This window comes from Schistocerca gregaria, chromosome 8 (genome assembly GCF_023897955.1).
Source record: "Schistocerca gregaria isolate iqSchGreg1 chromosome 8, iqSchGreg1.2, whole genome shotgun sequence".
NCBI lineage: Eukaryota > Metazoa > Arthropoda > Insecta > Orthoptera > Acrididae > Schistocerca > Schistocerca gregaria.
This window is the reverse complement of record NC_064927.1, coordinates 298,977,589-298,995,045: the sequence shown is the minus strand read 5'-3', so window position 1 is coordinate 298,995,045 and position 17,457 is coordinate 298,977,589. Positions and strand designations below refer to the sequence as shown.

Here is a 17,457-nt window from a genome sequence, read left to right as displayed (position 1 = left end):
CAGACTTTTTTGTTTCCAAAGTTGAAAAACCCATTGAAAGCATAAATATTTGAAACAATAAATGAGGTAAAAGAAAATTTGCAGTCGGTGTTTTATGCATTGCAAGAGGCATACCAAGACTGTTTCTGGAAGAGGAAATGGCATTGGGAGTAGTGTCTCAGTTGTGGAGGAGAGTATTTCAAAGGAGACCAGGCAGAATAAGTAAAAGGTAAGTGTAGAAAATTTTGTGGACAAAGTTCCAGAATTTTTTAACAGACTTTGTATTTTGTACCATTATGCCAAAATGCATATTCCGGAAGAGTAAGGTAATTTCCATTCAGCCATTCCAGTTTAGATTTTCTCTGTTTACCTGATAGAATTCCTTCAGCAAGGTCATGGCCGGACCTCAGTATCAATAGGTCAATAGGAATTTAAGATTGAAACTTTTTTTCTCCTGTCACCTGAACTATAAATCATTGCATCATAAACAAATTTATAAAGGAATCTTACTTTTGATACATGAAACACCACTGTCAGGTACTGTCTTAGACAGGATTCAACCCTTTATTCACAAGTGAAATGTTTTGTAATTTATAAAACAAAATCAAAGTACCAACAGACATTAAAACAGGAAACTACAAAAAGATATGTGAAACAATCTGAACTGAGACTAGAAACATTTTTCAAGCAAAAACTCATGTAGCTAACTTTAAAATAAAGACAATTACTTTGAAACTGTCAGTAGAAAAACTCTTTATTATGTACTGCATAAAATTAACTGCACCATAAGTCACAGTCCATTATTAGAGCACGTCATGGTAACAACAGACTTTGTCTTATATCAAGGAACAATATTTGAGGACTAATATACACCAAGAAGTCTTCCAGAATGGTGAGGTGTATCACTGATGGACCCAATAATGCTGAGCTACAGACCAGGCAATGCTATCAAGTCTAGTATCACCATAAATTTGGGGCATGCTTCAAAGACCACTGTTTGGTGTGTCAGTAGAATGGTGTGTCTAATAGAAGCCAAGGATCTTGGCTGGGAGGATGAGAGAAATTTCTATTCAAAAACTCTTAACTTCTAGGTAATCTGTGTGCTGAGATGGTGGATGGCCGTTGAGCTGTAACAGCTGCTACTGAGCAACCTCTGGATCATCTACAACATCAACATTTATATTGTGCTTTTCCAGATAAATCATTGTTCATATCAGATATTCTTTTCCTAGTTACCCATAGGCTTAAATACTGGCCTCAACAATTAGAAAACAAAAACTGATGGAGGTTTCATGTGGGATATCAGGCAATAACAACATACACACAAAGAACAGTGTCTAGATTCTGAGGGCTCCTGTTGATACTCTATCTAAATTGAAAAATGACAGAAAGTAGTAAGACCCGTTGTTTTATTCAGAACAAGTTTATCATCATCATACAGAGAGACAGGCAGACAGATAGACAGAGAGAGAGAGAGAGAGAGAGAGAGAGAGAGAGAGAGAGAGAGAGAGAGAGAGAGAGCATCCATAATTCTAGAAAGAGTGTTATTACTTGATGATTTTTCTGGAAGCTATCATCAGCGAGGAGAAGTAACAATAACACAAGGTGTCATAGACATCAGAAATACACTCCTGGAAATGGAAAAAAGAACACATTGACACCAGTGTGTCAGACCCATCATACTTGCTCCGGACACTGCGAGAGGGCTGTACAAGCAATGATCACATGCACGGCACAGCGGACACACCAGGAACCGTGGTGTTGGCTGTCGAATGGCGCTAGCTGCGCAGCATTTGTGCACCGCCAACGTCAGTGTCAGCCAGTTTGCCGTGGCATACGGAGCTCCATCGCAGTCTTTAACACTGGTAGCATGCTGCGACAGCGTGGACATGAACCGTATGTGCAGTTGACGGACTTTGAGCGAGGGCGTATAGTGGCCATGCGGGAGGCCGGGTGGACGTACCGCCAAATTGCTCAACACGTGGGACGTGAGGTCCCCACAGTACATCGATGTTGTCGCCAGTGGTCGGCGGAAGGTGCACGTGCCCGTCGACCTGGTACCGGACCCCAGCAACGCATGGATGCACGCCAAGACCGTAGGATCCTACGCAGTGCCGTAGGGGACCGCACCGCCACTTCCCAGCAAATTAGGGACACTGTTGCTCCTGGGGTATCGGTGAGGACCATTCGCAACCGTCTCCATGAGGCTGGGCTACGGTCCCGCACACCGTTAGGCCATCTTCCGCTCACGCCCCAACATGGTGCAGCCCGCCTCCAGTGTTGTCGCGACAGGCGTGAATGGAGGGACGAATGGAGATGTGTCGTCTTCAGCGATGAGAGTCGCTTCTGCCTTGGTGCCAATGATGGTCGTATGCGTGTTTGGCACCGTGCAGGTGAGCGCCACAACCATGACTGCATACGACCGAGGCACGCAGGGCCAAAACCCGGCATCATGGTGTGGGGAGCGATCTCCTACACTGGCCGTACACCTCTGGGGATCGTCGAGGGGACACTGAATAGTGCACGGTACATCCAAACCATCATCAAACCCATCGTTCTACCATTCCTAGACCGGCAAGGGAACTTGCTGTTCCAACAGGACAATGCAAGTCCGCATTTATCCCGTGCCACCCAACGTGCTCTAGAAGGTGTAAGTCAACTACCCTGGCCAGCAAGGTCGCCGGATCTCTCCCCCATTGAGCATGTTTGGGACTGGATGAAGCGTCGTCTCACGCGGTGTGCACGTCCAGCACGAACGCTGGTCCAACTGAGGCGCCAGGTGGAAATGGCATGGCAAGCCGTTCCACAGGACTACATCCAGCATCTCTACGATCGTCTCCATGGGAGAACAGCAGCCTGCATTGCTGCGAAAGGTGGATATACACTGTACTAGTGCCGACATTGTGCATGCTCTGTTGCCTGTGTCTATGTGCCTGTGGTTCTGTCAGTGTGATCATGTGATGTATCTGACCCCAGGAATGTGTCAATAAAGTTTCCCCTTCCTGGGACAATGAATTCATGGTGTTCTTATTTCAATTTCCAGGAGTGTATATCTAAATGTATAATGAGGAGATTGCCTGAACTGCTATGTTCATAGGTACCTTCCACTCACCAGTCTTGGAAGAGTTTATTGAAAGAGGATTTCTTTACCAGAGCCTGAATCATCTTTGTTGCTACAAATGGCAAAATTTTGGTTGTATCAGTGTGATATTTAAGGGACATGGAACTATGCCGTCAAGAAGCATATCAACATGAAACCATTGCACATGACCCCCACTTCGTGAAAATTGCACTGGTAAAGATACTGAAGGCAGACTGCAAACTTTACATTGAGTGGGAACAAATTAAGGAGATGAAAATTATAAAATATGCAGATATGTACAAAAAAGTAAGGAACAAAGGTCCTGCAATCACTTATCTTTACAGTGTAATGTGACAGCATTATATATATTATATTCAGTTATGTGATTTGATGATACTACCAGGATTGACCAGAAATTAATCCACCACACTTTTTTTCTCAGCTGAAAACAATTCTACAAATGCAAAACATTATGTATATATTATTTGAAGTTTCCTGAGTAAGTGCTCCAAGTTTCCATCACTTCCGACTGATAGCTGTTTTATGAACAGACAGTTCTATCAGTGGTAACATGAGATGTAATCAAGGGTAAGAAGATACAGGGAAATAAGCATTTGTCATGAATAAATTAGTAGTAATGAAGTAAGTAAAGTGATACCCTCAGTTGTTATCAACTTGTATGTGAGCAGACACGATCGCACAACATTGAGGGTCCAACGTGTGAAAAGGTTAGGGACTGTATAAGTAATTTTTCTGTTTTCTTCAAAGTTTCTTAACTTTATTAAAAAGTCTGATGTATACTGTGCATTGATGTTTGAAAGTGTTGTTTGAATGTCCTTAATTTTTTTAATGTATACTAGCATGTGGTACATACAAATTATTTTGCCAGACAGTGGCATATGTGCATCTTCATATTTTCACTGCAGAAAGACTGATTCATAAAATTTCTGGCATGCAGCTGCATAAACTCAACTTCTTCTTCTAATATTTTGGGTGAGTACCTTCCAGCCATTTTCAGAGTGAGCCAAGGTGACTGATGCTCCAGCACTTGCTCTGTCCTTTTCAGCTCATGGACCGCACCACTGCACATGCAGTCACAGATACACAGGGTGCCAGAGATGCTAATTATCGGCAAAGAGGTATGGCATACGTATGGAAATAGATCTATGGTTGCGCAGTTGATCCACATGGTGATATTGATGTATCACTGCAACCTGCACCATTGTGATGTCTTTGGTATTTTATTACAGAAATTGCTGGATTTCATGATTTGTTCAAGCTGAAGCCACTATCTCTATTTATTAAATTCATTGCCAACCAAATTTCAATTGCTTTCTTCATTACTGAGTCCCAGAAAGATGAAGCCGAGGCTAAAATTCCAACATTATCATACACCATTGAGTGCCCAGTGTCAATACAGTGCTCTGCCATCACAGATTTATTAGGTTGTAAGAGACAGGTGTACCTGCGGTGCTCTGTGCATCTCTCCTGGACAGTATGTGTCATCTGTCTGATGTATGAACAGCAACATTCACAGGGGATCTTGTAAACCCCAGGCTTCTAAAGCACCAAATCATCTTTTACAGAACCCAGGAGTGCTGCTGTTTTTGGTGGAGGATGAAAAATCACTTTCACTTTATGCTTACTGAGGGTCCATTCTATTTTTGACAATAGGCTTCCCACGTATGGCAGATAAGCCACTGATTTAAAACTTTCCTTGTCATTTTCTGCTTTTCCTATACCCACAATTGGTTTCATTTGTAGTGCCTTATGTATCTGCTGTGGAGAGTACCCATTGGCTTAAAAAACTCTTCTCAGGTGTTGAAGCACGTCCTCCAGACTGCTCTTATCAGCAATGACATGTTCTCTGTTTTCTAGTGTTCTGAGTACACTCATTGTCTGTTAAGGTTGGTGTCAGCTATTTGCACTTAAATATAAATCTGTTTGGGTTGTTTTTTGATATACTGTGTGTCCCAAAGTGCCATCATCTTAGCGCCATACCAACACATCCAAAAATGGAAAGCATCCATCTTTTTTAATTTCCATCATGAACTGAATTTGTCTGTGGATGGAATTCAGAGCATCTAAAAATTCTTTTAACTTGTTCTTCACCATGGGGCCACACTAAAAATGTGTCATCAACATACCTCTTAAACACTGTGGGCTTCCAGCTGGAGAAAGATGTCACGACGGTGCAGCTCACAATGATACATCGATATCACCGTTTTGATCGACTGCGCAGCCATAGATCTATTTTCATGCATATGTCACACCTCTTTGCCACAAATTAAGTCTTGGGCACCTTGTGTATCTGTGGGCACATGCGCAGTGGTTAGGTCCAAGGGGTTTAAAAGTACAGAGCAAGCGCTGGAGCGTCAGTCACCTCGGATCACTCTGAAGATGGTTGGATGGTATTTAGCCAAAATATTAGAAGAATAAGTCCAATTATGCGGCTACATGACCAAAATTTTATGGATCAGATGCATAATATTTGTTCAATGTTTATTTATTACCCATTTACTTATAAATAGTCTTTAAGATAAAGGAAAATGATTGAAGAGCAGTGCTATTCTTGTTTGTAATTGGAATATTAATGCCTACTATGTTTATTCAATTGTTTATTATTTCACTCTGAGAGACATGCCTCGCCAAGTTTGGAAAGTAAAATCACCGCATTGGTGAAGATTTAACAGCTGAGAGAACAGATCAATGAGCAACCTGAACATGTGTCATTGGACGTCCATCCCAAACGAATTCAATGAACAATAATGGGACAAAAAAATGGGTAGCATCTTCAATTAGTAATCAAAATCCACCACTGCTTGAATTGTGATTAATAATCAGCATTGGTGGCTGAAGACTTCCTGCATAAGAAGTCTTCCTCATTCTGGCAATGACCTTGTCAAAGAGGACAGAGGAGTAGACAGAGGTTTAGGGCACTCTCTTGTCCTAGGGATGGGAAACTGCCCCTAAAGATGGAAGAATCAGCAATGATCAATTGCATGAGGTTGCAGAAGCCAATGGAAACCACTGCATTAAAGACAAATAACATGTGTTTATGGTACATATGTCCTATAACTGAAAAAGTGTCATGATGATCTCTCCATTGGCAAAAGGTTCCAGAATAATCCCCCATTCGGACCTCCAGGAGGGGATTGCCAAGATGGAGGTGACCGTGAGAAAAAGACTGAATAATATGCAAAAGGATAATGTTCTATGAGTCCTGGCATGGAATGTCAGAAGCTTGAACATGGTAGGCAACTAGAAAATCTGAAAAGGGAAATGCAAATCCTTAGGCTAGATATAGTATCGCCCAGTGAAGTGAAATGTGAAGAAGACACAGATTTCTGGTCAGATAAGTATAGGGTAATATCAACAGCAGCAGAAAATGGTATAGCAGGAGTAGGATTCATTATGAATAGGAAGGTAGGGCAGAGAGTGTGTTACTGTGAACAGTTCATTGATAGGGCTATTTGTATCATAATTGACAGCAAACCAGCATCGCAAGCTGAAGATGAGGAGATAAAGTATGTGAGGATATTGAAAGAGTAATTTAGTACACAAGGAAGATGAAAATCTAATAGGCATGGGGTATTGGAATGCAGTTGTAGGGGAAGGAGTAGAAAAGAAGATTACAGGAGAATATGGGCTTGGGACATGGAATGACATAGGAGAAAGACTAATTGAGTTATGTAATAAATTTCAGCCAGTAATAGCGAATATTCTATTCGAGAATCAGAAGAGAAGGGGGTCTAGTTGGAAAAGGCTGGGTAATGCAGGAAGATTTGAGTTAAATTCCATCATAGCCAGACCGAGATTCCAAAATTAGATACTGGATTGTAAGGCTTACCCAGGAACAGATACAGACTCAGATAACAATGCAGTAGTGATTAACAGTAGGCTGAGGTTTAAGACATTAGTCAGGAAGAACCAATACACAAGAAGAGGATACAGAAGTACTAAGGAATATTGCGATACCCTTGAAGTTCTCTGAGGCTATAGATACAACAATAAGGAATAGGTCAGTAGGCACTGCAGTTGAAGGAGTATGGACACTGCTAAAATGGGCCTTCACAGAAGTTGGAAAGTAAAACATGGGTCAAAAGAAGGTCACTGTGATGAAACCGAGGATTACAGAAGAAGTACTTCAGTTGATGGATGAAATGAGGAAGTACAAAAAAAGTTACAGGAAACTCAGGAATACAAAAGTTCTGAGGAATGAAATAAATAAGAGATGCAGGGTAGCTAAGACAAAATGGCTGCACAAAAAATGTGACAAACAAATTATTGTCGAAAGGATAGACTTAGCATACAGGAAGGTCAAAACAGCCTTCAGTGACATTAAAAGCAAAGGTGGTAACATTAAGACTGCAGTGGCAATTCCACTGTTAAACACAGAGGAGAGAGTGGGTAGGGGGAAAGAATACATTGAAAACCTCTATGAGGGGGAGATAAATTGGATGTGATAGAAGAAGAAACAGAGGCCGATTTAGAGGAGGTAGGGCATCCACTATTAAAATCAGCATTTAGAAGAGCTTTGGAGGATTTAAAATCAAGTACGGCAGAGGAGATAGATAACATTCCACCGGAATTTCTATAATCATTGGTGGAAGTGGTAACAAAATGGCTATTCACATTGATGTGTAGAATGTATGAGCCTGGCGATATACCCTCTGACTTTTGGAAAAATATCATACACACACTTCTGGAGACTGAAAGAGCTGACAAGTGCAAGAATTATCACACAACCAACTTAACAGCTCATGCATCCAAGTTGCTGAGAAGAATAGTATACAGAAGAACGGAAAAGAAAATTGAGGATGTACTAGATGATGATCGGTTTGGCTTTAGAAAAGGTAAAGGCACCAGAGAGGCTATTCTGACATTGCAGTTGATAATGGAAGCAAGACTAAAGAAAAATCAAGGCACGTTCATAGGATTTGTTGACCTGGAAAAAGTGTTCAACAATGTAAAATGGTGCAAGGTTTTTGAAATTCTGAGAAAAATAGGGGTAAGCTACAGGGAGAAATGGGTAATATAAAGAATGTACAAGAGCCAAGAGGGAATAATAAGAGTGGATTACCACAAAGTGCTTCAATTGAAAAGGGTGTAAGGCATGGATGTAGTCTTTCACATCTACTGTTCAATCTAAACATCAAGGAAGCAGTGATGGAAATAAAAGAGAGCTCAGGAGAGGAATTAAAATTCAAGGTGAAAGGACATCAATGATACGATTTACTGGAGACATTGTTATCCTGAGTGAAAGTGAAGAAGAATTACATGATCTGCTGAATGGAATGAACAATCTAATGAGTACAGAATATGGATTGAGAGTAAGTTGAAGAAAGAAGAAAGTAATGAGAAGTAGCAGAAATGACAATGGCAAAAAACTTAACATCAGGATTGATGGACATGAAGTAGATTAAGTTAACAAATTCTGCTACCTATACAGCAAAGTAACCAATGATGGATGGAGGAAGGAGGACATTAAGAACAGCCCAGAACTGGCAAAGAGGGCATTCCTGGCCTATAGAAGTCTACTAGAATCAATCACAGGCCTTAATTTGAGCAGAAGTATCTGAGAATGTACATTTTGAGTCTATTATTGTATGGTAGTGATACATGGATTGTGGGACAACCAGAACAGAAGAGAACGGAAGCATCTGAGATGTAGTGCTACAGGCAAATGTTGAAAATTAGGTGGATTGATAAGATAAGGAGTGAGGAGGTTCTACACAAAATCAGAGAGGAAATGAAATGTGGAAAACACTGACAAGGAGGAGGGACAGGATGATAGGATATCAGTTAAGAGATCAGGGAATAATCTCCACAGTTCTAGAAGGAGTTGTAGAGAGCAAAAACTGTAGAGGAGGACAGAGGTTGGAATACATCCAGCAAATAATTGAGGATGTAGGTTGCAAGTAGTACTCTCTGAGATGAAGAGGTTGGCACAGGAGAGGAATTCATGGTGGGCTACATCAAACAGTCACAAGTTTATTTTTGGATAGCCTGTGACTCTCAAACATGGCCTAGTCAGTTACCAGCCTTCATTGTTGAAGCACAGGCGACTAGCCAGTACATATTTAGCTTGTCCTGTTTGTTTTTGCAGTTTAATCTGTCTCTAAATCCAGCAGATAACTCAAAGAGATTCTGGTCATATGTAAAGTACACCAGTGGCAAGACTCAATCAAGAGCTTCACTGCATGATAACAATGGTGACAAGTCAGACAGAAATGACACTACACTGTAATGCCAGTCATATGGTATTGGTGTGAAATGTTTGTAACACTGTGAAACTGCTTCTGCATCAGCTGCCAGAGGCAATGTATTCCACGATGCTTGTGCATTTACTCTTAGAATAGTTTCTTATTCCAGTTTTACTACTTACATAGTTGCTTTTGTCTATCATACAAGGTATGGTCTAGTTGTGAAGTTCATTCTGCTTCCATATAAAATGCATTGATCTTACACATATCATTAACCTACTCTGTGCATTTGAATGAACTGTTACTGATTCTGACATGAAGAGTCTACTTCGATATAATGGCTGCTAATAGTATACATGCAGTAATTTGTTCAGATTGACACAGATGCAAGGCTACTCCAACAATGTTACTGATGACAGTGCCACTAAAGCAGAGTTACTAAACATGGTTTTCCAAAAGTTATTCACAAAAGAAGATGAAGAAAATACTGAACTCGAATAAAGAGCAGCTGCCAACACAAATTACTTAGATGTAGATACTCTTGGTGCAGCATAGCAGCTTAAAACACTTAAGAAAGGCAAGGTTTCTGGTCCACATTAAATAACAGTTAGGTTCCTTTCAAAGTATGCTGATATGATAGCTCCATACTTAGCAATCATATGCAACCACTCGCCCATAGAAACAGCTGTACCTAGAGACCGGAGAGTTGCACAATTCACACCGCCCAAGAAACAGAACACTTCCGAAGGAAGTGTTATAGGTTCTCTGTTTTACCTGATCTACAGGGTGATTACAATTAAACTTTTAAGATGCTGTAGAAATAATACCACTGGTCAGAATGATGTCAAATTGCAATGTAATATTATTGGAGAAGGGGGAAAACGTATGGCAGAAAAAAAAATAGTGTGAAAATTGATCAACAGATGGCACTGTATGCATCAGAATACATAAATGAAAACACCTTTCAACCGTACAACCCACTGTAGTTTGTATAAACAATCTGGGTACATGGGTTCTCCTCCTTTTGCGTCTGCGATTTTCGCCATGATTGTCTCAATGCAGGATCGTACTCCACTTGTAAAGCTGTATTACAAGAACGACTGTGCACATTGCTCTGCAGAAGTTCTGGACACTGAAAGGTTTGGAAAATGGTCTGATGACTGCCATGGGTCTGGAGAAAATGATTTGGAAATTTGAAAAGATGGGTTCTTTTGGTGTGCAGCCTGGAAGAAGGAGGAAATGAATTGATTTGATGTCAGTGGAAGCAGTGGTCACAGAGGAGACAAGTGGTGGTGTGCTAACATATAGTGCAAGGAGAATTGCTCAAAAAATGCATAAAATCCTGTGGAACATCCATCTTTGCTTTCCATTAAAAATTACCAATGTGCACAAGTTGCTTCCTGTTGACATGCCAGCAAGAGAGATCTTTGCTTTATAATTTCTTGCTTGCATGGAAGTGGACAGTGATTAGCCATGGAAGATTTTGTGGACAGATGAAGCCCACTTCCATGTGACAGGATATGTCAATGCACAGAATTGTTGAACATGGGCAATGGAAAATCCACACACAAATGAACCAGTACCACTTCATCCTGAAAAGGTCACTGTGTAGTGTGGGTTTATGGCATCATTTATCATAGGGCCATATTTTTTTGAAGAGACAGGTGCTTCCAGTCCTGTCACCTGTACTGTCACTGGGAAGCAATTTGAGTGTCTTTTGTGCAACCACATCATTCCAGCTCTCCAACAGTGTGGATGCGATCATTTTTATGCAAGATGGTGCACCTCTGCACATTGAAAATCCAGCTAAGCAACTGCTGAAACGCCATTTCAGAGCTGCTAGAAATATCAGCCACCATTTCTCTACAGCCTGGCTGTCTCTATCACTTAATCTGTGTGACATCTGGCTGTGGGGCTATCTGAAATATCTTGTTTTCAGTGTTTGAAACACAAACTTAGCTGCATTGAAGGCATGCACGGTGCAACACATTCAACACATTCTGAACATGATCCTGGAAACACTTCAATCAGTTGCGGAACATGCTGTTTCTCGATTTCAATTTGTAGTGGAAAATGGTGGACAAACTGAATATGTTTTGCGCCAGTCACACAGAAACTAATAATCCAATTTGATTTTGATTGATACTTGGTACACAGTTTTCGGCATCAGGACAACTAAATACTGATGTGATTGATGCTTTGCATGTGGTTTTGGGCCTCTGGACCATTAAAATCGATGTGAGTGAAGCTTTTTATGCAGTTTTTGGCCTCAGGACTGTCAAAAACCAGTTTTTCCCATCTGATGTGATATGACCTTGCCACAGTGGATGGACATACGTAACTAACAGTATCACACCTGTACACCCATGCTCACTGAGTAGTACAGTTTGTTTTTGTCAAATGTACACCTTAGGCATTGTTGTATGGTTCATTTGTCATTTCTAGTCGACCACTATTAAATTATGATGCTCACAGTGCCACCTATTGCTACATTTTGTAACTATTTATTTTTCTTCTGCCACATGTTTTCCTCCTTTTCTGATAATATTCCATTGCAATTTGATGTCATTCTAACCTGTGGTGTTACTTCAACAGTGGTTTGATAGTTTAATTATAATCATCCTGTAAATAAATAATTCAGGAGACAATGTGAGCAGTCTTCATAGATTGTTTGAAGATGATACTGTTGTCTATCATCATGTAATGTCTTCATATTATCAAAACGAATTTCAACATGATTTAGGGCAGATATCTGTATGGTGCAAAAAGTGGAAATTGACTCAAAAGAATGAAAAGTGTGAAGTCATCCACATCATCGCTAAACAGAAACCACTAAATTTCAGTTACATGATAAATCACACATATCCAACAATTGTAATCTCAACTAAATAGTTAGGAATTGCAATTACAAATAACGTAAATTGGAACAATCACATAGATATTGTGGAGAAAGCAAACCAAAGACTGTGATTTATTGGCAAAACACATAGAAAAGACAGCAGGTTTACCAAAAATACTACTTACACTATGTTTGTCTGCCCTCTTCTGAAGTACTGTAGTGTGGTGTGGGTTCCACATCAGATAGGTTTGATGGAGGACATCGAAAAAGTTCCAAGAAGGTCAACTCATTTGGTATTATTATGAAACAGTGGAGGGAGTGCCACATATATGATGTGCAGTCATTAAAAGAAAGGTGGTGCTTGCTGCAGCAGGAGCTTCTCATGAAATTTCAATCACAAACATTCTCCTCAGAGTGTGAAAATATTTTGTTGGTGCTCACTTATATAGGGAGAAATGATTATCATAATAAAATAAGAGAAATCTGAGCTCAGAAGGAAAGATTTAAATATTTGTTTTCCCGTCATGCTGTATGAGCCCTCTATCAGACATCTAATTATGACTTGCAGTGTAATCATGTAGATACAGATTTAGGTGAATTCTCAGATTACTAGTAGTAGGCTGGATGGGGCATATACATGCTGTGTGCAGATGCAGGAGGTGCTGGCTGCAGTTTGTGAACAACTGACAACATTTATGCCCACGGTGAACCACTTGCAGACTGCTGCTTCAGGGTGTGGTAGCAGCAGAGAAATTGGCACATGGGACATCTCAGGTCTCACTTGTTTCACCAATGGGCCCTGCTGCTGAGGCACCTCCCAGTGTACCCAATTTGGGGGGCCCATGATTGCTGCACAGTGAATGGTGGCTCATTATGTGATCAAGTCGCTTAAGATGGAGAGTCAATGTGGGCACTGGACATCTGGCCTTGCACATTCACCCTGTGGATGGACAGATGGCCACTCTGTCAGCAGGGTCTGAGCAGACACATGGGGAGAGGGATTTATTAGTTATTGGGACTCCAATGTTGTGTTCTTTATGGAGGCCCTTCAGGAAATAACATCCAAGGCCAGAAAGAATTCCTGTGTGCACTCGGTGTGTCTGCTGGGGAGGGGTGGGCTAGGGTCAGTGGGGTGGGGTGGAGAGGGAGAGAGTACTCATGAGAGATGTGGAGGTGGCCTAGACTGCAGCTATAGAATGTGAAGGGTGCAATAATCTGAGAAAGTTGATGCTCATGTTGGTGCTGATTCCATAAGAGCTCCAGCCTGATGTGCATCTGCACAGAAAAGATCATTGACCATCTTTGCCTTAATTATATTTTGATCCAGCAGCCTTTGTGAATTAAGACCCATTGTGTCTGAATGGCTTAGTGGTCATAGCATCTGCCTAATAAGCAGGAGATCTAGGTTTGCATCCTGGTCCACCACATATTTTCAACTTTCACCATTGATTTCAGTCAATGCTTGCTTGCATCCAATGTCTGTCATTCCTTTGCATCTTAATTGAATATGGTTGCTGGATCAAAATGGTGTCTGTTGTTTTAGACATTTCTGAATTAGGGTGAAGACGACCAGTGATCTGTTTAGTATGAATGCACACGAGGTTCAAACTCTTATAGGAATCAGTGAAATGCCATGAGCAATAAGGGTAATGCACAAGGGTTAGTGGATTAGTAGAGTGTGGATAAGTTGAGAATTTGGGCCTCATGGGAAGAGTGTCAGGACAGTCTGTGCAGCTGCCATGACCAATGTGTCTGGATGGCTCACTGGTCAGAGCATCTGCCTAATACATCTGTGGCTGCATCAGTCCATTCCCAATCCAAAGTTGAGAGTGACTCCATCAGCTGCAGATGGATGGTCTTAGCTCACAGCCAGTTGCATCCTACTGCTTTCTGGTGTGATGCATCCTCACTCACAAACACAAAAAGCCTTCTGATACTGTGACCTCCCAGAGGGTGTTTTTGAAATTTAGATTTCTTAAAATGTCATTTTAATTCTTTTACAAACATTTGCAAAATGTGAAGACAACATTTGTTTTACATCATTTCAACTGCAGAGGAAGTTCTATTGTACCATACTTCAAAATCTGTCGTTCTGATTTTTCCTTGTGAGAGGCACCGACACAGCATATCAGTGTGTACTGTCACAAATCAAGCTCTATTATTTCTTGTAAAGAAGATTGCACTAAAAATATTATGTTAAACTGGTAAGTAAAAACAGGTTAGAAGCTTTTCAAGAACCTTGGGACTCTTACACTCACAGTCCAATATGTTTACTATGCTTTTTGCACAGCCCCCACAAACCATGGACCTAGGTGTGGTGACATGGCTTGTACACCCCTCTATGATGACAGATACCAGTGCTGTATGCACAACCACATATGCAACATGTCTATGGAAAGACCAGACTAACAAGTGGTTCATGAAGAAGAGCAGTTATTACAGGGACAGCATTCTGGAGAACTATCTGATCTGGCCTTGCAACTTTAGCCATCATGATCATGGTATGTTAGTATGTACTTGTGTATGGCTGAAAGCAAGTGGAAACTACTGTCATTATAGTTCCCAAAGACAAGCAGCTCTATTTTATGGTTTAATGATGATGACATCCTCTAGCATAAAATATTCTGGAGCTAAAATGGTCATCGATTTGGATCTCTGGATGAGCACTACTCAGCAATATTGTTATCATTAGAAATGACAATGGATAGAAACGTTACAGAATTTAAAAAGTGAAATGGATCAGTTGAAGTTAGGCATAGAGGGAATTAGTGAAGTGTGATGACAGAAAAACAGGATTTCATGTCAGTTGTCCATAGAATACTCAATAAATTAATAAATAAATAAATAAATAAATAAATAAAAAATACAGGCAATGTCAGCTCACAAGTATTCATTCTGGGTGTTCACAAATTTTTGAATTCAAGTGTGTATGAGAGTGTGAAATGAACAGCATCCGCAGTGTAGCAGGTATGCGTATCAACATATTTATACAACTTCAATCGATGTTAATAATAATAATAATAAAACCAGTTATAATAAATAATAATAATAATAATATGAATATGAATAACTTATATGAAAAATAAATAATTTTTGTGGAATTTTATTGCTTTGTACTTAATTAAGTGCATTTTATGACAACAGTGAAACAATATTTGAGGTTTCACTACTCTCTGTTTTACATTTTTGTGTAAGTGGGAGTGTTTGTGTTTTGTTATTTTTTTGGAAAATGTACAAGATATCAAATACATGTACTAGTTAACAAATTAACTTCTGGGCTGAAAATCAGACATTTTTAGGTTGCACCAACAACTTATACTTATTATACATTTCTTTGTTAAATGTTTCCTTGAGGTCATGCTTATATGATTTTGACACTTTCTTGGACAATAGATTTGGTCTGGGAAGCCTTAGTTCCTTTGTGGCTAACTTTTCCTGGTGATTTTCTTTTCTGTTAACACTTATAACAGATTAAACAGAGTTCATGTTGACACTATACAGGAAAGCCGATCCCTGCACAGCAAATAATTTAACTCCAAACACAAACTGCCACGTTTCACCAAATCTAGAGGAATATGGGTAATTCAAGAGTAAATCTAATAATTATGAGAACATTGAAATGCTATAAGGAGCATAATGAATGCATTATCATAGACAAGAGAGTTACAGAAAAAGTTTTAAACTCTGGTGAAAGTTGCCAGTGGCCACCAGGCAGAAAACTGAAAATATGCATATATTTTTTAAAAAAGTAAAAGAGCCCCTTTTCAGCCACTATTATAATATAGTAGAATACTAGGGTTCAGCAGATGTAAATTTCAGTCAACACCAATGTTCATATTAAACAGTCATTAACTTTTCAATAAGGAGACATATTATAGTTGTCTCTGATACTAGTAAGATTACACAAATGTTTGGTAGGAGGCAGCAGCAAAAACAGAATCTGTGAAGTGTAAGAAAGAAAGCAGTGGCTGTTCTTAAAGTATCTGTTTTTCGTTTTAGCTTGATACCAATCATAATTTGTTGATAATATACTTTCCAGAAGTTGTCTAGAGTGGTTGCTTCTAATAACTGATGTACAGCTGAACTCATTTCACACCTCTGGTGGCTCTCCTTCATAATTTGATTTATTCAACATCATGTATGAAGGGATGAACTACTTGCATTAATTTGTTACCATCAATTTGAAACGTCATTAAGGACTGTTGACGAATCAAGATTCAATACTTGAATACCATACTTGCATTTTGCTTGCATAGCAGCTATGTTTCCAACAGTTGCCATATAATGTAATATACAGGTAAGATACCAAACACATTCCCTCTAGTCTTCTTTATACTAAATTAAAGATCCTCAGCCAGGATTTGGAGAAGTAAATGACACATTATGCTGTCTATTTTTTCCATTTTGACTCAATGTACTTCACAACATTCATCAATCAATAACCACAATGTTAATTCAATGAGACTGTTGTGGAAAATGTCATGTGGTGAAGCTTCATTCTACAGTAATTTGGAAGGTCTTCTATTGTTTCCTTGGTTGTACATGCAGCTGGTGGTGCATTACCGACATTGATGTTCCACTAATCTTCATTTTGTCTTAGGATAATACACTTCTCTTCTCTTGGACATTTCCAGTGAACTAACAACTACAAATACTGCCTAATTTTTGTGACCATATTCAAAACTAATTTCAATTACTAACATTAGAAATAAAATAAAACCAAAAATTTGACTGTGAGCTCAGATCATTGTCATTGACTTTCCACAAATCACTTATTGCCATATATACGTGGTTTCTGCTGCCCCTTGAAGCTTGAAGTCAGCAAAGACTTATGTTATCAGTAGATTTGTTTCCTGTTGCAGGCATTTGTTTTAAATCAGTTGTATTGGAAAATCTTGTAGATACAGTTAACTTTAGTCTCTTTCACTTGCTCCTTACCTCTGGATGTTGTTCATCAACAAGCCTTTGCAGCATATTCAACTCAGAATTTGTAATTCGTTGCTGTTCTTGCTCTTGTCTCTCCATTTCACGAGCCAACATTTGTACTTCCCACGACACACCTGCTCGTTGGTCAAAACCTTCTTCCTCAGCACCACTGAAAAATAAAATTATAGCTTTTATTGTCTTGATAATCTGGTGTAATGTTCTTATTTACCAAATCTTAAATGAAGAGATATGTCCATGTGATGTGACGTTCCCATTTTGATGCTTAAAATATTTCCTTAGCAGAAATATAGCACTGTATACTTTGCTGTTTCTTTAACAGTTATATGCCACTATAACTGCAATTCTGAAAGAAAGAAGTGCAATTCTGATTTGCCCATAACATACAATACTTGTTGTCAGAATTC

The 17,457-nt window shown here is 39.6% G+C and overlaps 1 protein-coding gene across 1 annotated transcript in view; it reads right to left on the bottom strand.

Moving 5' to 3' along the window:
• The window catches only part of LOC126285156 (nascent polypeptide-associated complex subunit alpha, muscle-specific form-like), a 231,110-nt gene that overhangs the window by 10,138 nt on the left and 203,515 nt on the right, over nt 1-17,457 (bottom strand). Inside the window, exon 12 of the mRNA XM_049984468.1 lies at nt 17,045-17,201. Coding sequence (XP_049840425.1) covers nt 17,045-17,201 — 157 coding nt within the window. The remainder of the gene's footprint in view (nt 1-17,044; nt 17,202-17,457) is intronic.